This window comes from Mercenaria mercenaria, chromosome 11 (genome assembly GCF_021730395.1).
Source record: "Mercenaria mercenaria strain notata chromosome 11, MADL_Memer_1, whole genome shotgun sequence".
NCBI lineage: Eukaryota > Metazoa > Mollusca > Bivalvia > Venerida > Veneridae > Mercenaria > Mercenaria mercenaria.
Window position 1 is genome coordinate 37,953,574 of NC_069371.1, and position 20,263 is coordinate 37,973,836.

The following is a 20,263-nucleotide window of genomic DNA, read 5'->3' on the forward strand; positions in this document are numbered from 1 at the left end:
CGTATATATTTTTTTCTATCGAGAACAATGGGACTTCTTAATGCCATTGTAGCATTGCTTGCGGATCCTTGAATATGTTTTGTTTCTTAAAAATAATGTATTCAGTTCATAACATGAAACTGTCCGAAGACAAACCTGGTTCCTACGGGGTTCTTATGTCAGGTTTATCCCTTGCGACACTTCAACATATACTAAGTACTGATTTCAACATTTAAGTAAAGTACTTTCGTAAATTATATACATACTTGTTAACAAAACGATCCGAATAACATATTAATCTTTTTATCAATGACCTCATTAAAAGGCTTGTTGACACACATTAACCTGACCAGGTGAAGCTGAACGAATACATATATAAAACGTAAATATTTCATATACTACAATTTATATAACAAGAACACGCTTGATGAACCATTCTAAAGTAATTAAAGTGTAGCAATTGTTATTGACTTCTTATCAATATTGTACGTTTAATTAAAAATATACCGCAATTTAATTGAAACCAAATATGGCAGAGAACGCGCAGACGAAAGATTCAGAGAAACCCCGGATGCCCTTAGCTACAAGGGTTTACAAAGGAATCAACATGTTTGATAATGAAATAGAGAAAATAGAAAAAATGGATATACAGGACGATGATGTTTGGATTTGCACTTACCCTAGATCAGGTATATAATAAACACTTAATTGTACCTTAGATTAGGTATTTAATGCTCGCTTATCCTATGTGTAGGGAACACTTAACCTGGATCATGTATGTAGCAAACGCTTACTCTAGATCATGTATGCAACAAACACTAACCCTAGCATAGGTATTTAACAAACTCTTATCATGGATCACATACATAACAATTGCTTATCCTAGGTCACGTATGTAACGATTGCTTATCCTAGATCACGTATGTAACGATTGCTTATCCTATATCACGTATGTAACAATCGCTTATCCTAAATCACGTACATATATGTAACGATGGCCTATCTTAGTTTACTTATGTAACGATCGCTTATCCTAGATTACATATGTAAAGATCGCTTATCCTAGATCACGTATGTAACGATCGCTTATCCCAGATCATGTATGTAACGATCGCTTATCATAGATCACATATATAACGATAACGCAGGCTGGTCTGGATCCATGCTGGTCGCAAATGCATTATGTTGGTTTTCTCATGTCGGGCTCAATTATTGTCTTGTTTTTTAAGACGGTATATGAATGTTTAAATATCTGATGAGATGAAAGTAAAATTGTCAAAAGAGATACTTTAAAATGTCATAATAAAACAAATATTTATTTTCAGGTACAACGATGACATGTGAACTAGTATACCTTATTCAAACGTTGGATTTCGCAACTGCAAAAAGTGTTCAATTAGAATTAAGGGTTCCTGTCTTAGAAACAAAAGATGACAGATTTCCTTATTACAAAGGTAAACAGATTTTCCATATCTCTTGTTTTATGCTAGTTAGTGTTTATACAGGTTAATTTGTTATATCCTTGTAGGTGATATGTTTTACACTGGCTAGAGTGTTAAACTGTACGTTCAGTTTTTCTTACCATATCTTATTCATAAAATAACAAAATGAAGTTCTTACATGTCCTTATAAAATTGTACTGTCTCTATTGCTATAGTCAATTTTCATTGTGTAAAACAAACCAACATTGTATGGTCAGGATCCATGCTGTTCGCTAACAGTTTCTCTAATTCCAGTAGGCTTTGAAATTTAACAGAATGGATCCTGACCAGACTGCGCGGATGCGCAGGCTGGTCTGGATCGATGCTGGTCGCAAACGCACTATGTTGGTTTTCTCATGGCGCGGTTCATTTCGTCTTTTCAGTCACCGACGTTTATATATTGTATGATCCATGATTTTATGGCAATAGGAAACTTAGGAAAATGCCTGATAAAATGTTGCGAATTATCTTGAATATTCCTGAAAAAATAGAGGAGGAAGAAATACTGAAACATTATTATATACAATATTATTCTTAATTTTAGAAAAAGCTTGAAACATAAGAAATAAAGATGCAAGTAAAATTTCAATTATTCGACTACTGTTTGATTATTGTGAAGGCGAGATCATCGAAATGTTAGGTGTTCTAGATATCTGAAGTTGAATTTTGCATAGAATAATTTCGTGTAAAAGATATATATAGTAAATTCTTTTAGGATTACAGCATCTGAAAGATCTTCCTTTTCCGCGAATGATCAAGTCTCATCTGCCTAGCTTTCTGCTACCGGAACAACTACAGAATGGGAAAGGCAAGGTAAAGTATGCTGCTAATTTGATACAATTACAAAATTTCATGTCAACATATTAATTGGACATGCAAGCACGTCTATTTTTTTAAGATTTCCTTTCTAAGTAATGAAACAATAGTCAAAGATGTATATTCGTAGCTTGGTGGTTTGTGTCGGCAAGGCAAGTACAAACATCGTTATGTCTGAGGAGCGTTTATAAACACATATGATAATATACATGTATGAAAATGATAACAATTGTTAAATGGATGAACAGTTTGATCAAGTCTCATGAAGGTGTCGGGGGCAAAAATAGAGTCTTGAGTATTAAATACTTGGTAAAAACCATAATTATAATGAATCAAGATGATTTCAAACAAGATGAAGCCAGCTTTATTTTTCAGATAATATATATCTATCGAAATCCAAAGGACGTTGCTACCTCTTACTTTCGACTGCTGCAATGGTGGGATCAAATTGGAGAGGATCCAAACTCTTTCAATGAGTTTGTTGATAACTTTGTCAACGGAAAAGGTTTCTACATAAACAATCCATATTCTGTTAAAATCTACACTACTTACAAGTAGTGATATTGTTGTTTAGAACATGCTTCAATTTATATAATTTTCCTAACTTACGTCCCAGACATTTCATCTTCAAGGATGAATACTTCCAAATAAAATGTAAGTTTACGCTAGTAGTCCGAATATAGATAGACATAATCTTACTTCTTTACTCGATTTTCGCATACCAGAGGTCTTCCCTAGTTCGTCTTGGGATCTTAACGTAAGTAAGTGGATTTTATATGAAATAAACTACAGCCGGATTGAGTGGTGTTCTGCCTAAATCGCAATCTCCATACAGGGTTATCGTTTCCCACTTCCGCTTTAGAAGCATCCTTAAAGTGAGGTCAGGAGGGACATTTTTGTAAAACAGATTGTTCAGATCTGTTTAGAACAGATCTACCATTAATTCCTATCAGTATTCAATTATTTACCCAAATACGAAAACGGGGCCTCCGTGGCCGTGTGATTAAAGTCGGTGACATCAAATCACTTTCCCCTCATTGATGTTGGTTCGAGCCTCACTCGGGGCGTTGAATTCTACATGTGAGGAAGCCCGTGATCCAGCTGGCTTACGAAAGGTTGGTGATTCTACCCATGTGCCCGCTATAATTGTTTCGGTGTGACGTTAAACCCAACAAAACAAACAAAACAAATAAATGCGAAAACATATGCTCAGTTACGAGTAATTCAATGGTGCTTCGTCATTTAATTTATGAAATAAAATCTATAGGAAAATCCTTTGGTAGCATAGAACGCATCCATGATCCTAAAGGACCAGAAAATATAGCAACCCTGAGCTCGAGTACGGGGAGACCTATCGCACCCGTTATATGACTTTTGGAAACTGCTGATGCGATTGTTGATAAAATGCGCCAGAATATCCTTTGGAAGCATTGAACATAACAAAGATAATAACAACAGACTCGGTTTGATTGAGACTGTTCATAAGAAGTAATGAAATGTGCAACGCCCCACGCCCCCTAGCGCCGGTTTCAGTGGAATTAAGTGGTGAAGAAATTGAATGCACTCCATGAATCCAAAGGAGTAGAAAATATAAAAACACTGGAGACATTTTACAAGACACATTTTCGTAATCTAGGTTCTTGATTGTAATCTTCATAACCTTTGCAATATACTATCTTTCTTATGTCTTTTAGGTAAATACTCAGAAACGTTGACTCTTTGTTATTTATTCCGCCGCATACTGGATAGATGTTTTTACAATTCATTGATTGTTTTTATTCATTTTCGAATGTGCTTCTCTTTGAACAGTTCTCTTTAATTCATGGTCAAAACACGTTTTGGGATATTGGGATAAAAGATGCGACAGAAATGTACTTCTACTGACGTACGAAGAAGTGGTTCGGGTAAGATGAATGCTCTGATATTTGATTCCCACAATGCATTTGTCCGTCCGATATTTAATTCCCACCATGCATTTTGTTTAGTTTAAGAATATTTTATTGCAAATGTAACACAAGATACATTTATACACATACAGACAGACATAACAACACAAGCAATAGGATATTGACGGAAGTATTGAAATACTTATTGAGTCAACCTCCGGAAAGATAATATTTGCAATACTATGAATGGCTGTTAAACTAATGTGTAACACATTCTTAATTATTCATGAAAATGAAAAAAAAAGGCAAAATGAAAAACCAAAAAAAAGGGAAAAACAACAAAATGCTCAGAAATGGAAGGTAAAGATGAAATAAAAGTTTTAGTACATCGCTTTTTTAATATTTAAAATATTTTAGCAAAATTAGGTAACCATAAAGGTTACAGTATGAAATAGTACATAGAAAAACTATATTCTCTAGAATGAAAAGGGAAGGAAGAAAATATGTAGAGGAAATGTTCAGCTGCCCCAAACCAACCCTACCTTTATATACATAACAGTCTTGTTGTCTGGAGATAATGACAGTGTAAAACAGTATAGGGGTCAGATCACAAGGATAAATTGGCTTCCAAGGATAAATTGTTGGACAGCTGTTGTCAGTATCAGACAGAGAAGTATCACCATAAAGTAAGGTGTTAACAGTGACAGACTGGGTGAAATTACCAACAGAAGTTAACATTACATGCCGAGGAAGGTAATACAGTCTACATTCAAGCAAAAAATGTGAGCTGGTCTCGGGTTGTCCGCAATGACAAAGCGGAGGGTTAACAATATTACGTAAGAACAGATGATAATTAAGACCACTGCATTTCATACGAAGTCTAGCATGAAGAATTTGTGCTTTTCTACTTCCACAGTAATAATAAGAGGGATTTTGACGCTGGTCGGCCTTAAGACGACTCTTTAACACACTAAGCGGCGGTGCATTTTTGATGTCATCCGAAAGATCGTTCCATTCGCGCACAGTCAAAGGAAGAAAGGAATTGAAATATTGTGAAGTGCGAGATGCCACCGAGCGGAGATCACCGGAATTGCGAAGGCTGTAGTTGGAAACTGAATTAACGACTGGCGGGACGAGACTGATCAGATACGAAGGAGCAGTGCCTCTGCACATTTGAAAAAAACATGATAATTCTGTGATCGCGCCTTCTATCTTCAAGCGTCCTCCAATTCACCTCTAGTCTTAAGTCATGCAGTGATACTAGCTTGGTGGCTCCAGTTACGATTCTGACACACTCATTTTCAATTTTGTGAAGTTGTTCCTTTTCATAGCCTGTGCAGTTGTTCCAGATTACATCTGCATATTCCAAAATCGGTCGTATAAAGGAAAGGTATATCGTTTCAAGAGATCTTCGATCTAAGACCATTTTCAGCTTGCGCATAACATGAACCCTTTTCCAAGCCTTGTATGTTATGTAGTTGATATGATGATGCCATTTAAAATCGTTTGACAGAGTGACACCAAGATGTTGATGATAGGAAACCTCAGGAATCTGGAGTCCTGCCATAAAGAGGGGTAGATGTAAATGTTGATTTGCTTTGCGAGAAAGTAGTAAAGATTCAGATTTTGCAGGGTTGAACTGTACTTACCATGTATCGGCCCATCTGGATATTTTCTGGATGCCCGTCTGTAGTAACTGAGTTGCCTGTTCAGGTTGGTCAACAATAGTATAAAGGCTAGTATCATCAGCAAACAAGCTGATCTCACTGCCAGTGTCAACTACAATGTCATTAATAAAAATCAAGAACAGAAGAGGCCCAAGAATAGATCCTTGGGGGACACCAGCCCCTATACCTTTCCAAGTATAAGAGGTTCCAGGAAGGATAACCCGTTGGCGTCTGTTGAAAAGATAGTTAGAAAACCATTCAAGTAAAGATCCAGTAATACCTGCATTTTGTAGTTTTACAAGAATACCTTTGTGCCAAACATTGTCAAAAGCTTTGCTGATGTCAAAAAAGACAGCCCTTACCCCAAGCCCTTCATCTAGAGCTTTGCAAAATGTATTGTAGAGAAAGGTCAACTGACTGACAGTGGAGTGGCCGGGTAAGAAACCAGACTGTACCGGGGTTAGAAAATTTGTGTCATGAAGGTGATTGTAAATATGTTTAAATAAAACTTTTTCAAATACTTTTTCTATACAGCTAAGAAGGGATATAGGCCGATAGTTGTTTGGGAGAGAGGAGTCGCCTTTCTTAAAAACAGCACACACGTTTGCATCTTTCCAGGACAGAGGAACGTTTGCTGAGTGCAGAGAACATTTGAATAAAGAACAGAGAGGGCCGGAAAGTTGCCGAGAAGCCTCGCGCAGTATACGGTTACTAATTCCGTCGGGACCAGAAGCCTTCCCTATTTGCAAGTATCTGAGAGCATCCTCAACTTCATTCTGGATAAGAGTCACAGATGATAGCTGGCGTTCAATTGGAGGGACGGTTGGATACGGTGGAGTTTTACCGTCATCATTTAGTTGAGTCTGATTTGCAAAGTACATATTTAAAAGGTCAGCCTTTTCTGCATCACTTGTGGTTGGCATATTCGTGACAGGATCGGTAAGGGGTGGGATAGAAACAGAAGAATCTTTAGTTATGAAAGGCTTCAATGTATTCCACCAGTCTTTTGAAGAAGATGTGCAGGTTTTAAGTTTGTCTACGAGATTAATGTAGTACGTGGATTTGGCCTGCTTGATGGAACGTATAGTGTCATTACGGATCCTTCGAAATTTAGACCAATGCTCGCCAGATCCCGACAGTTTTGCTTTTTTGTATGCACGTTTACGCCTCCGAATACACCGTCGTATTGCGCTTGTCATCCATGGGACATCTCTAGGACGTACAGTAACGGTTTTATTTGGAATATGGTTTTACATATCGATAAAATTGTGTCTATTATGTTAGAAGCGTACACATTGACATCTGCGTTGGAACACGATTCCCAATCTGCTGACAAAAGACTTTGTCGCAAGAGGTCAAAGTTGCATTGATCGTACATCCAAATAAGCCTTGTAAACGTAATTGGCTTAGGTTTACAGAATTTAAGAATACAGTACGTGGGACAATGATATCTGAGCTCCTGTTCGAGGAAGTGATCACTGACACCGGAAGCTACAACAGATCTTGGATTAGAAACGAAGAAGAGGTCAAGTATAGAGCTTGAGTTCTCTGTAAAATGCGTAAGCTCTTGGATCAATTGGGTGAAATTATTTTCTTGACAAAGTGAGGCAACCGGTATCGATAGCAAGAGAAAATGAATCGTCTAAAGGAGTGTTGTAGACAGAGTCAGAACCTGGGGGACGGTAGAAGGTTCCGAAAAGTATCCGTTTGTTGTTACGAAGAGAGAGTTCAATCCAAAGGCATTCCAATCGATTGGGTTCGAGGTCGGGTCTACGTTTGAAGTGGATGCGATCCTTAACATAAATCACCACTCCACCATGACTGTCCCCAAATCTGTCTTTGCGAATCGGTGGATGGAAAGAATGTATAAGAAGGTCATCATCTGAGATGGAATCATTTTACCAGGTTTCAGTGAAAGCTAAATATCAAAGTCGGTCAGCACAGACGCAAGGATATCGATCTTGTTGTAGATGCTTTGAACATTATTATGGACGAAAGATAAGTTGTTACTTACACTCAAAATATCAGAAATACCAGAACGTGAGGAGACTGAAGAGATAGAAGAATGACTGGGAGATGGTCCAGGATTTTTGTGAATATCACCAGCATTCAAAAGTATTATGTATAACCAGAGGTAAAAAGTAATGCATTAATGTCCATTATAAAGTTTACTATTATCATATACTCCTTTCGACAGTTTGGAGCGAAATGTGTGTATTTCCCAAATAAAAACAACATTCAGTACAACATCAATATGAAATTCTTCAAATAGATCTAGTCTCTTTTTTTATTAAATTCAATAGTTTATATACCACAGTGCCTCTTCAAAATAATGCTTAAATGCAAAAATATTATTTCTTAAATAAATCGGTATATGTCTGAAAACATTTAACCATTTGATAGTTTTTCTGTTCATGAAATAATTAAAAATGTCAATTTTTACCTATTAAGATAGATCTAGTTTGAATGGTATATAGTTTTAAAATTGAAGAAATGATAGGAATCAAACAGTCTGTTTCTTTTTTGAACTACAAAAGTTATGTAAGAGCGTCCTTAAACTTTATTAATATCTTTCTCAGAAATTTTACACGATTGTGAAAGCTTGATATTCCATAGTTGAAATAATAAAACATTTTTGTAAAGGAAGTTGCTCAAATTTCAGGATATGCCCTCTGCCATTAGAAAAATTGCTGAATTCCTAGGGCGGAGTCTTACTAATGAAGATGTAACTAAAATTGCTGACCACTGTCATGTTGATAACATGAGAAACAACAGAATGGTTAATCTGGCTTACTGGAGGGACATCAGGCATGTCAATGACGATGCAGAAGGACGATTTATAAACAAAGGTAAAATTTATAAATGTACATTTTTCAAGTAATGTGAAGGATAGCATAGCGCACAATCTGTACATAACATGGGGATATGGCGTTGGATTTAAATACATTTAAGATTTCTTTATTGTTTTTTATCTTTTACGTTCGATTTCTTATTCAATTTGATAGCCATAAAGAAGTGAACACTGAAGTGAGAAAATCTCTAGTAACCTTTTCACAAAGACTTAACAAACACTGGAGTTCGACCCAAAATACTTTAACACATTGCGGCGTTAAAAGGTTTTTAACACGTTATTAATTTCAACATTTGCAGGTGTAGCAGGAGCGTGGCATGATGTATTGACACCAGAGCAAAGTCAGAAAATCGACAGACTAATTCAGGAGCTAGATGGAAGTGGTCTAAATATAGAACAAACATAAAGCTTATTAGACATCACTTTCATATTCTTATAAAACAACATGTATTTGGACATTGAGGACAAATATTCACACTAATCGTCTTTAATATTTTAGATAAATAATACTGAAGCAAAACCAAGTGATTTTAGGTAGCTCAGCAGACTGAAAATGAAATGACAGTGATTATTATATGCCACGAGTTAGACTAATATATTATATTTCATCTAGCGAATAACACGTATTTACATATATTCTACCTTCCTGTTAACACCTTGCACATGAAGAAATATTACGAGAAAAAAAGACACTTATTCACGACATTAACTAATTTTTTAATATAAAATGATCAACGGAATTCGGTCAGGCGAACAGGGTATTCAGTCCAGATGACATGCAAACTGGTGTCTGAAACAGACTCTGACATTGGAATTCTTTGTTCAACCACTTAATTTTTATTCAAAGAAAAAAGAAATACTATTTCAGATATAATAAAATTACAGTCTAGTGTAAAAATATGTGGAATACGCCGTAAAATTCAATTGTTTTGAAAAGTGACCAAATGTAATGCAATTTAAGTGCATTTTGAAAATATTGTTATAATTTAACAGCCCGTATTCGAGCTTACATGTACATACGCCACTGTATTTTGCTCGGTATTTAACTTTTGACCGTTGATGCTCTGTGTTATTCAACTAGTTTTGTGTATTTCAAGATCGTCACTGAAATATTTCTATTTCCGACCATACACATTTTTATCTGGTTTAATGTTTACACGCATGATAAAACTGTAGTCAGTGGCCGCAGCGGGCATTGCTTTTATTTTTATACATTTACATTACTGTTTACTTCTTGATATTTATAATAAATATATATTGTAAAATACTATTTGTTGTTTTAACAATAGTATAAAAGTGACACAGTGAAAAGAAAGAGATCATCTGAGTTGATTTCTTATCCGGTTCCCACGAAATAAGAGTATCGACTTTTTTTCTGTTTCATTCCTGTACTTGACATAGTCCTCACTTGACTAAGAGTCGAAACACTCAGTCGCCGGACAAAGGTGACAAATAATTATATCAAGATTCCATGTCGTGAGCATAAGATAGAAAAAAAAGAAATCAGTTGTTTCCCTGTACTTTGTTGTTTCTGGGCAATCGGTCGGTATCAGATATACAATGGTTGTATAAGATGTGTTTTTGCTGGATTCTAATTGTTGAAAACTTTCACATTAGAATCATTGTTGTTTTAAACGTATTTATAAACGGAAGAGCTTTAATGCCAGGTACATTGTATTTGTTAACTGGAAATTTCGACTAAGTACGAGGGTCCTTCAAAAAGTTCTGTCATTTGATTCGGATTTCTTAAGTGCTGCATTTTATCAAAAAAATAATTTTTTACAAACCTTCAAAGTATTCCACATTTCTTGTAACCTTTTTACCCAATCGTGAAAAAACAGATAAATAGTCTTCTTTGGTATCATTCTGTTTGAGACACTGATAAATGGTGCAGCCCTTCCCTGTGGCTGAAACATGTGCACCCAGGTTTCGTCACCTGTTAGCAAGTAAGAAATAACTCGACTATCACAGCCTTTGCATGTTTTCAAAAGTTCCCGGGTACATTTAATGCGTTTTTTCTTTTCCTCCTCAATGAGCAATTGAGGTACCCACCTAGCGCAAACCTTTCTCAGGTCCAAAAGATTTTTCAGAACTGTTTGCACACTGCCTTCTAATATACTTTTACAGCAGCGATGTTTGCCTTAATATCAGAGGTTTTAGGCCTACCAAAGCGGGTATCCTCTCCGACAGATAATTTCCCAGCTTTAAAAGTTTTAACCCACCTAAAAACTGTGCGCATTTAAATGGCCTGAAGTCCATATATACCACACAATTCATCAAATATCTTTTCGTCCATTTTAGGCTACAGTGTGACAAGTAAATTGGTCAGTGTATATGACTGCATGTATTTCAATCTGAGATAACTCGGTCATTTGAAAAGCAATTTGCACGAAATAAATGGATATCGTTAGCTATTGGACACACCATTCAAGTGCAATGAAGCGTTTTAAAATACCTGGGATAAAACTATAGATAGAAGACATTTGTGACATAACTTTTTGCAGGACCCAACTCAAAATTTGAACTAGCATAACTTGAAATTTCGATTTAGTACCTTGAAAATTCTATTTAGTACCATGGAATTTCGGGATATAGTATTCTACGTTTGAACACCACCCGGTCACCACCGTGACTGTACTAAATTCTCAAGCTACTAATGTGCCATCTACATCTCAAAAAGTAACCTCGACCCATAACTGTACATTATGAAGGCTATGTCTATATTTCCTTGCTATATTGGCTGAAATTTGATCGAAAACCATAAAGGTCATCTTATATGACCCTGTAGAGTTACCACAGGGTTACACAGGGTACCTTATCTCGGTCAGGCCCTACACATCTACGCACGCACGCACGCACACACACAAGCGCGCGCACACACATGCGCACACATATACGCACACAAATGTGCTTTTTAGCAATATTTCATTAATAACAGCTGTTGACAGTCGTAACTGGAATCACCGACATTTGATGATGTTGATATAACCGGCACTGGTGGCCAGGAATAGCAATTTTTATGCTAAAATGCCCGTTGCATATGATAAGCAGTCAACAGCAGTTACTCAGTAGACGTGGATTTTTTAAAAATGAAATATGGATATTTGTATATGTTAATTTTAGCCTTTTATAATCCGGCCTGGTCAAATATTGGGTTCTCCGGTCCAGACCAGACCAGGCCGCGTAGAGATTCGAACATGACTACAGCAGCTGCTCACTTGTACACAAGAAATGCAATAATAATGAAACAGAAGTATGGTGGCTGATTTCTGCCATTTCGCGTTTTCGCCCCGCGACCCCGCCAAGCAAAAACACGAGAATTAACAAGTTAAATTGGCGGGGGCGCGGGGCGAAAAGTCGCTATTTAGCGGGGGCGCGGAGCGAAAACACGATAATTAGCGGGGTCGCGGGGCGAAAAGTCGACATTAATTATTAACTCTGATGGCGCGGGCGCGGGCGCGGTGCGAAAACTCGACGTTTGAAGAGCGCTAATTATCGTGTTTTCGCCCCGCGCCCTCGCCAATTTAGTTACTAAATCTCGACTTTTCGCCCCGCGACTCCGACAATTAGCGAGTTTTCGCCCCGCGCCCCCGCCACTGTAATGCTTAAATTTCGCTTTTCGCCCCGCGAGCTCGCTAATTAGCGGTTTGTCGCCCCGCGACCCCGCCATTTTATTTCTCTAATTTCGACCTTTCGCAGCACGACTTTTTGCATTTTCGTTTTGTAAGTGTTACGCATTGCAATTATCTATGTGGCTGATTTGTGCCATTTCGACTTTTCGCACCGCGATCTCGCCGAGCGAAAACACGAGGATTAAGATTGTTAAAATGGCGGGGGCGCGGGACGAAAACTCGCTGTTTAGCGGGGTCGCGGGGCGAAGAGTCGAGATTTAGTAACTGGAATGTCGAGGGCGCGGTGCGAAAAGACGAAGTTTAAGCAGCGCTTATTATCGTGTTTTCGCCCCGCGCCCCTGACATACCAGTTACTAAATCTCGCCCCGCGCCCCCGCTAAACAGCGGGTTTTCGCTCCGCGCCCCCGCTAAATAGCGAGTTTTCGCCCCGCGGTTTACAACATCTTGATGACGTCATCATTACACATCGATATGACGGTAGAGGGATGCATAGACAGGGCATAGACATAGGTGGATTTTAGAAAGGTAGGCATTCTAAGTAATTTATTTATTTATTTTAGAGAAAATAAGGAAAATATAGCAAACTTCAAGATTTCATATCCTGTACAGTATAGTGTATCGTACGCTTTGAAGTAACTGTAACAATTTACATGACTATTTTTTCATTGTGTTGACCTAGATCTACATATCAAGGAAAGTTCTAGACTAAAGATCTATAGTCAGTTTCTTGTTTGTGTTTTCAGATCAGTATGGACGATATTCTAGACGAAATTGGACTGGGAGACGTTAAAGAAATCTTTAGAAGAAATCGGGTAAGTTTTGTTTTTGGCCCATTTCACTCGACTGTACCGTTCGACACGCTTAGGACCTGACTTTTTTTACATATAAATGTTAGATTCTACATGTCGCATGCTTATGGTGACAGGCATCTATTAGCAAATTAAAACATTAGTACTACATGGTCTTGAAAAATAAAATACTAAAATGAATATTGATGCAGTGGTAATTATGGCACACAGTACTGGAGAAATACAGAGGCATATCAAAATTATCCATGTATTTAAGTCAAGCCATGCAATTTGAACACATTGCATGGGCGTAGCTGGTATAACGGCCTACAATCTTCCCCATAAAAATGCCAAAAATAGAATAAAATTTGATGGGAGGGAGGTGGGGGTAACTGGAAAACTAGAAACAAGATATGTTAAGAATAGACAATTCAGGCAGTGATTGTCATTTGACTGGCTTTTTTATTTGGAATCTAAAGTAACATATGAAATGGTTTATAAATGATAAATCCAAGTAAATTGTATTGATATTAATGGCCTAAGAAACATATTAATTTGGACTAAATATACGCCAAATCGCACCTTCGACACTAGTGCCAAAATTTTTACGGGGTGGGGGATACCCCCCCCCCCCCCCCCCCACCAGACTCACATAATACTCGGCCTACACATTCATTTATAACAAGGTACGCCCTTGCATTGTTGCACAGATCTGAAAAGTCCTGCAAAATAGTACTTTTCTGGAAGTCAGGGAAAGTAAGAAATAGCGACTCCTAGATTTATATAAATTAGAAAACAGTCTTTTGAAATAAGAAAATCTTTAAAGGGAAAGAGTTTTTTTTATTTAACAAATAATAAAGGGCCTTCGAGGGTTTACGCTGATTTACCACGGTTCAGATTTCAGATGCGTGGGAAATTTGAACCACGAGGCGTTACCCGGGGTTAAATACGAAGCACTAACGGGAATCGTGGAAAATCAGACGATAAACACAAAAGGGCCCTTTTGATTTTGTCATTCCAACATGCTCTTTGCATTTTTAGTAAATATTACTTGACTTCATTTACCCGGGAAAATGTATAGTACTCATGTGGCAATTTGCTTTATTATTGACGCCCAAAATGCTCTCTTACCGGTCTGGCGTCAACCTGTTTACGCAGAATATCAACTTGATTTCCTTCTTTTTTAACGGGAAATAAAACCGGTCTAACTTTAAAAAAAAATTTGCTTTTTTTTTTCACTTTTTCATTGATAGAACGTTTTTCTAAAAAATTTGAAATAGAAAAAGAAAAAACGGGTTTTTGGGGCTTACGGGAAAATTTTATACGTCCATTTGGGGAAATGGGAGTCCATAGGAAAAAAAATGAAATTTAAAATTTGCAGAATTTTGCAGAAGATAAAAAAAATGTAGAATGACATGTTAAACTTGTAACGACTGAAGAGTACTACGTTATTGCGTAAAGTGTATTTGCTTGAAACTTTAAAGGAAAACAATAAAATTTCTTCTTATTTTTTGAAATTAAGCTAATTTAATGGATAGCGACTGCTTTACAGAGGAAATCACTCTAAAGCATGATTAAAAAACGCGATGAAACAACACTTTTTGGGAAACAAATATTGACTTTGAAACGTGAAAGAAGATCAAGGGATGCTTTCGACCCGAATCTAGAAAATATTAATTGGGGCACTAGCTAAAAATCGGCAAGGTGCATAGATGGGAGGGGTACCCCCAAACTCAAAACTGAAAAAAAGGAATGAAAGGGGTGGTTTTGGGTGCTAATTAATTCAAAATTTTTGACTGCAACTTAGAGAAATAAAAAAATTATTTCCCACCCTCCCGACCGTGGGAGGGGGTGGACACGAACCCTGGAACCGTGTCCGGATCAGAGCTGTTTCAATAATTGCCTTTTTTCCAAAAAAGGGGGTTCTTTCTTTAAATGCCTTTTTTCAACATGTTTTTAAAATTTTAATTTTTATAGTATAAATACTAATCACTTGTCTTTTTCCGTAGCATCTTAAATTTCCTTAAACCTATTACAACAAGTCCTGAAAGCCTTATCCAGTGTTTTTAAAGGGATTAATTTCCCCACATTGAACTACACATTTTTGAATTACACTTAAAAACCCGGGTTAACCAACGGCCCAAAAACCCTTTTTCAGAATAAAACACCAATGTGCTACTTACGTTGGTATGTTTAGGACATGAAATTTTGTTTTGTTTAAATTGAATTACTCGTGCGCAGACATCTACTTGGCTCTGCATCTATCCGGGCGCACGGCAACTTATCTCGGCGCACGACATTTTAATTTGTAAAAACACCTACTCGTGCGCATGACCCCTTTTTGTGCTCTAAATTCTTATCTCGTGCACAAACAAAATTATCTCGTTGGGCACAAAAAATTACTAAAATGCACGACATCTCACTTTGCCACGACGTTTTATCTCGGCGCAGACCATCTCGAGCGCACGACAGCTTATTATTGCTCACGACTTCGACGCATACATTTTACCCGGCGCAGGGCAACAACTCGAGCCTTATCTCGACCGAACGACATCTCATCCCGCATTCATTTAGCATTTGGAATGCGCAAAGTAGTGCGTATCTTTCTTTGAAAATCGCACCGCCAATTTGTGTGTCCCTTTAAAACTCCGCGCTTCACATACCCTTTGATTCTAATTATTAGAGAGAAGCGATTGTCTGACGGGAACATCGCACCAAGTTTCTTTGAAAGTTATTATGTTTCGTTTTTTTAACTGTTTAAAACACTTTTCCAGTAAATACAGATGATTTGATTTTTTTCCCCTTTTTTCAGAGGGAAGTCTACCATTTACATTGGGAACTTATGTCGTTCATTAGGGGAGCTGACCACATCCCCCCCATGGGGCTTCTCCAAAAAAGTTAATTTATTTTTCAAAACGACCAAACGGGTACCCGTCAGGGTCAACATGTGCATTCTATCTAGGCCCACAAAAAGGATAAGCAAAGGATTTTGCAGACTATGAGGAGCCGGAAAAATTCCAGGGTTTTTTCAAAAAATTTAATGCGTTTAAATTTCAGTTACATTTTAAGAGAGACCTAACCCTGGAGTATGTGACTTTTTCAGTAAGATCCGTTAATTATTAAAAAGGAAAACAATTTTTTAACATTTTTTTTTAATTTCAAAATTAGGGGCCTTTGAGACTGTTTTTAAGTTTGGGTTTCAGACTGTTGTTTTTTAAATTTTTAAAACTTTAATTGTACCCCTCCCCCACCCCCGCAAAAACAAGTTGTAAAGGGGTAAACGGTTCGGTTTCTGCTGTCCGTTAGTCCCCCGAACGCAATTTTTTTTCGCCCATATCCCTGAAACCCCTTGACACAATTTAAGAAACTTCAATAAGTGACAGTACCAACACAGGTTTGCTTAGGTTCTTTAAAAAATTGTGTGCGTTAGGGGATTTTTGTTTTTCTTTGTTACCATGCTCATGAAAAGTCCATATGAAATCTTGTGCGCGCCAATCTGCTAACCTTGAACCAATTTAATGAAACTTCAGCAAGTGATCAGTACCAACCCTGTTGTGCAGGGCATGATAGGTTCTTTCTAAAAAATAAATCTGCAGAGTTATGGGACTTTTTTTTTCTGGACCATATTATTACATATTTTGCATAAAATTTATTAAAACTTTACACAAATGGTCGTACCAAACCCTTAAAAGTGCACGGCACGGGCTGTTAGGTTTTTTTTTCAGAAAAAAATTTGCAGATTTTATGGACTTTTTTTTCTTGTTACTTTTTTACATACAGTTACAGCCCTGCAAAATTTGCAATTTGTGCGCGTCAAATATCCTTATATTTTATAAGAGTGTCTTTTTCCCTACATAATTTTTTGGACGTCTTTTAAATGCAAATCGTGCAGAAAGCGGGGGATATCATCACCTTTTCAGTATAGCCTAGTTAACAGCTGTCATTCACAGCGGTGAAGGATTACACTAAAACTAATCTTTTGTTTCCAGGGGTGTAACATCCTTTCGAGATTGCAAATTTCTATGTTAAGTTTTTTGTCATTACGAGACATTTTTGAATCCATTACATTTTTATTTATTGTTATTACCCAGAAAATTAATGCATGGTGTTTTGTCAGCGTTAGACAGTATTACAACAGCGAGTACTTTTCAAAGAATTTTGTCACATAATGAAACTGATGTACGCGAGTTGCATAGTATCGTTGCATATTTCTCCCGAATAAACCACAAAGGGTTCGCAAATTAATTCAGTTTACAATAATAATACGAAAAACGGGTTATCTATTTAGCTTTCTAATAAATTGACCTAAGATAAAATCAAACGGAAAAAAATTGTCATTGCCCAGAACTGCCACATTAAGTTAACACTGTGAAATCTTTAAAATTTTCGTGCTTTTGGACAAAACGGCAATTTCGTGGGATATAAATTCGGGGATTACCCCCAGCAAAGGTGGAGGGGTATATTTTGGGGTTTGTCCATCCATCCTCAGTCCGAAGCCATATCTGGGGAAGGGTTTGGGAAAATTTTTTAAATAGAACTCATAAAGATTCTCGTAAAAACGTTAGCCAACACGATTTTGTCATCTTGAGGAAACGGAGTAAAGGGATTTGTCTGTATTTATGTACATGTTTATTGCGAGATCTTTCTTCGAAGATATAATACAACAAAAAACAAATTTACCAGCCTTTATGGCGCATATAACGTACAATTGACACAGACACCAAACGAAAAACAAACAAACGTTTTATTGCTTTTTGAAAGTAGCTTTTTTTGCAAATTAATTTCTTTCCCCATATTTAAGCAAATTCTTTGTTTGGGCTTAGAGTGATGCGGGGTGTTATTAGTACAAGATGTTCTGTTGTTTGGTTCAAACAGCGGGTTTTAAGGCCCCAAAATATTTCATTGCTTCATCACGTAACTGCATGCGCAAATTTTTTCTCTCTTTTCCCGTTTCAAATGTGTTTCTTTTTCGTTTAAAGCACCATAGGCCCCGTAAAACAAATTCTGATGCCCTTTGATAAAGGGTCCCCGGGGTTCACGAAACCCTTTGTAATCAACCCACGGGAAAAGGGAAAAACTTTAAAAAAATCGATATCAAGCATCCTTCTATGGGATTATTAAATAGTAGATCGGGGAAACTTGAATAAGATTACGTTTGTTTTTGAACTTTTTTTCATCAGATACAATCATTTGACTTTTCGCCAACACGGGCGATGTGACGGACGGCCCCACACGCACAAAGAGGTTAAGTAAAGTACCAATCACGTTACAAGAAGTTCCTCGAGGTTGTTTATCAGTAACCCAAAGTGTCTAGCTTGAGGCTAAAAAGCCACAGGCGGGTGCATCAGTAAAAAGAATTTCCAAAACTTCATTTCATTTTTTTATCAGATCTTCTAGCGTCAAAAAACATCACCTGGGGCAGCCACAAAGAAAAAATAATTCGACAAAAATAAACTAGATCACTGAGTTTTTTAAAAAGCGCCAATTTTCTTTGGAAATCACTTAAAACACAAAATTTGAAAAGACACTTTCAATTACCACTGTACCTAAAAAAAAGAAACATCGCATTTTAAAAGAAAAAAAAAATTTTTTCAGATCGTATCCAAACATTCCCCCGCCCGTTTAGTTCAATAGAGACCCGCAGATCTTCGGATCTGGGGACGCGATTGATCCCCAGGCGTTGCGTATTTCCCAGACGACTTGAAAAAAACATCGTGTCTGACATCATTTGCCCTCCACCCCGTTCATGGGGAATTGGGCAGTTTTTTTTGGGGAGAACGTGTTTTACGGGAACAGAATCCGGGAAAAAACCCGGTTGGGGATAACTCCGGCCGTTACATAACTGAAATAGTTAAAAAAAAGGGTTAAACCCAAAACAAATTATCCATACGATCATAGTTCTTCCAATACAGACGCAAGATAAACAAAATGCCATAAAATTTATACAAAAAGTATCCTTACATTCGTATACCATATCACCCTTGAAACTTCCACTTAAAAAAAAAAATAAGACCTACTCAATTTTCCCAAAAAACTCGGGCAATATCAAGGTCGGTTTTCCCCCTTGGGGTCTTTTAGGTCCGTTTTTTTTCCGTATTGATGTTGATTTCCCTTCCATTCGCACCGGTCAAACTCTTCTTATTTTGTCAATGAAAACTGAAACGCACGCATTCCTGATAAAAGAAACAATTTAAAGAAGGAACGCCAGAAAATCTAAATGTACAGAGCTATAAATAAAAAACAGTCAAACCTTCTATAAAGACCACCCTTGGAAACCCAAAATTTGGGCTTTATTTAGAGGTGTCTTTATTCACAGGTTAAAAAAAACACTGTAAATGTTTGAATGGGAAACAAAACAGTGGCTTTGAGCCAGGGGTCTCTATTCAGAGTGGGCCCTTTAAAACAGGTTTTACGTTATATATAAATATATTTAAAAATACAGTGGACAATTTATAAAAAATACAAATTTAAAGGGTTTTCCGTATACCCAAAGTTGTAGTAACGCATTGTGGCTAAAATGTGTTATTTGTTGCTAAAATCATTGTGGATTTGGGGAAAATATAATTTATGGGGTTTTTCTTATTTTTACAACTTGAATAAGAATAAGCAAAACTAAATTTAAAATTAAATGTAGATGGTAAGGCCTCTACCTCTTGCCACCCAAATTTATATGTTAAAAACGATTTAACAATATTTTCACCTAACAATAATAAAAACGAGAATGTCACAGTGGTGACAAATGCACCCCCCAAAACCCACCCACCCCGAAAGAGGTTTCGGTTTCAACAAAAGGGTTGTCTACTATTGTTTTTGGGAAAAAGTTTTTTTCTGGGAGGACCCCTAGACCTTGACTTTGACCCATCAAAACTATATTTAAAAGGATTATCCACCTCATAAGAAAAACCTCACGTGAAATATGGGCTTAAGCACAAATGGTTCTCTAATACAACCAAAAGGGTTTTTAAACACAAGGCCCGAGAAACGACCTTTAACCCCAAACCCCAAAACAAGGGTTCCTCTACTTTATAAGACAAACAATCGGGAAAAAAGAAGGTCGAATCGAAGGGTTCCAAGATATTGTCGAAACGGTTTTTTCTACCGCGGCCCTGTGCCTTGACCTTTGACCCAACAACCACAAAATCAAACAGTTTCCTCTACCCATA

At 37.0% G+C, this 20,263-nt stretch overlaps 1 protein-coding gene across 1 annotated transcript; it reads left to right on the forward strand.

Moving 5' to 3' along the window:
* Window positions 1-298: 298 nt before the first annotated feature.
* LOC123532258 (sulfotransferase 1A1-like) lies at window positions 299-9,947 on the forward strand. Its single transcript, XM_053517173.1, has 7 exons — window positions 299-668; window positions 1,305-1,433; window positions 2,176-2,273; window positions 2,652-2,781; window positions 4,086-4,180; window positions 8,492-8,678; window positions 8,980-9,947. The coding sequence occupies exons 1-7, from the start codon at window positions 509-511 to the stop codon at window positions 9,084-9,086; spliced, it is 906 nt and encodes a 301-aa protein (XP_053373148.1). The 5' UTR covers window positions 299-508; the 3' UTR covers window positions 9,087-9,947.
* The last annotated feature ends 10,316 nt before the right edge of the window (window positions 9,948-20,263 follow it).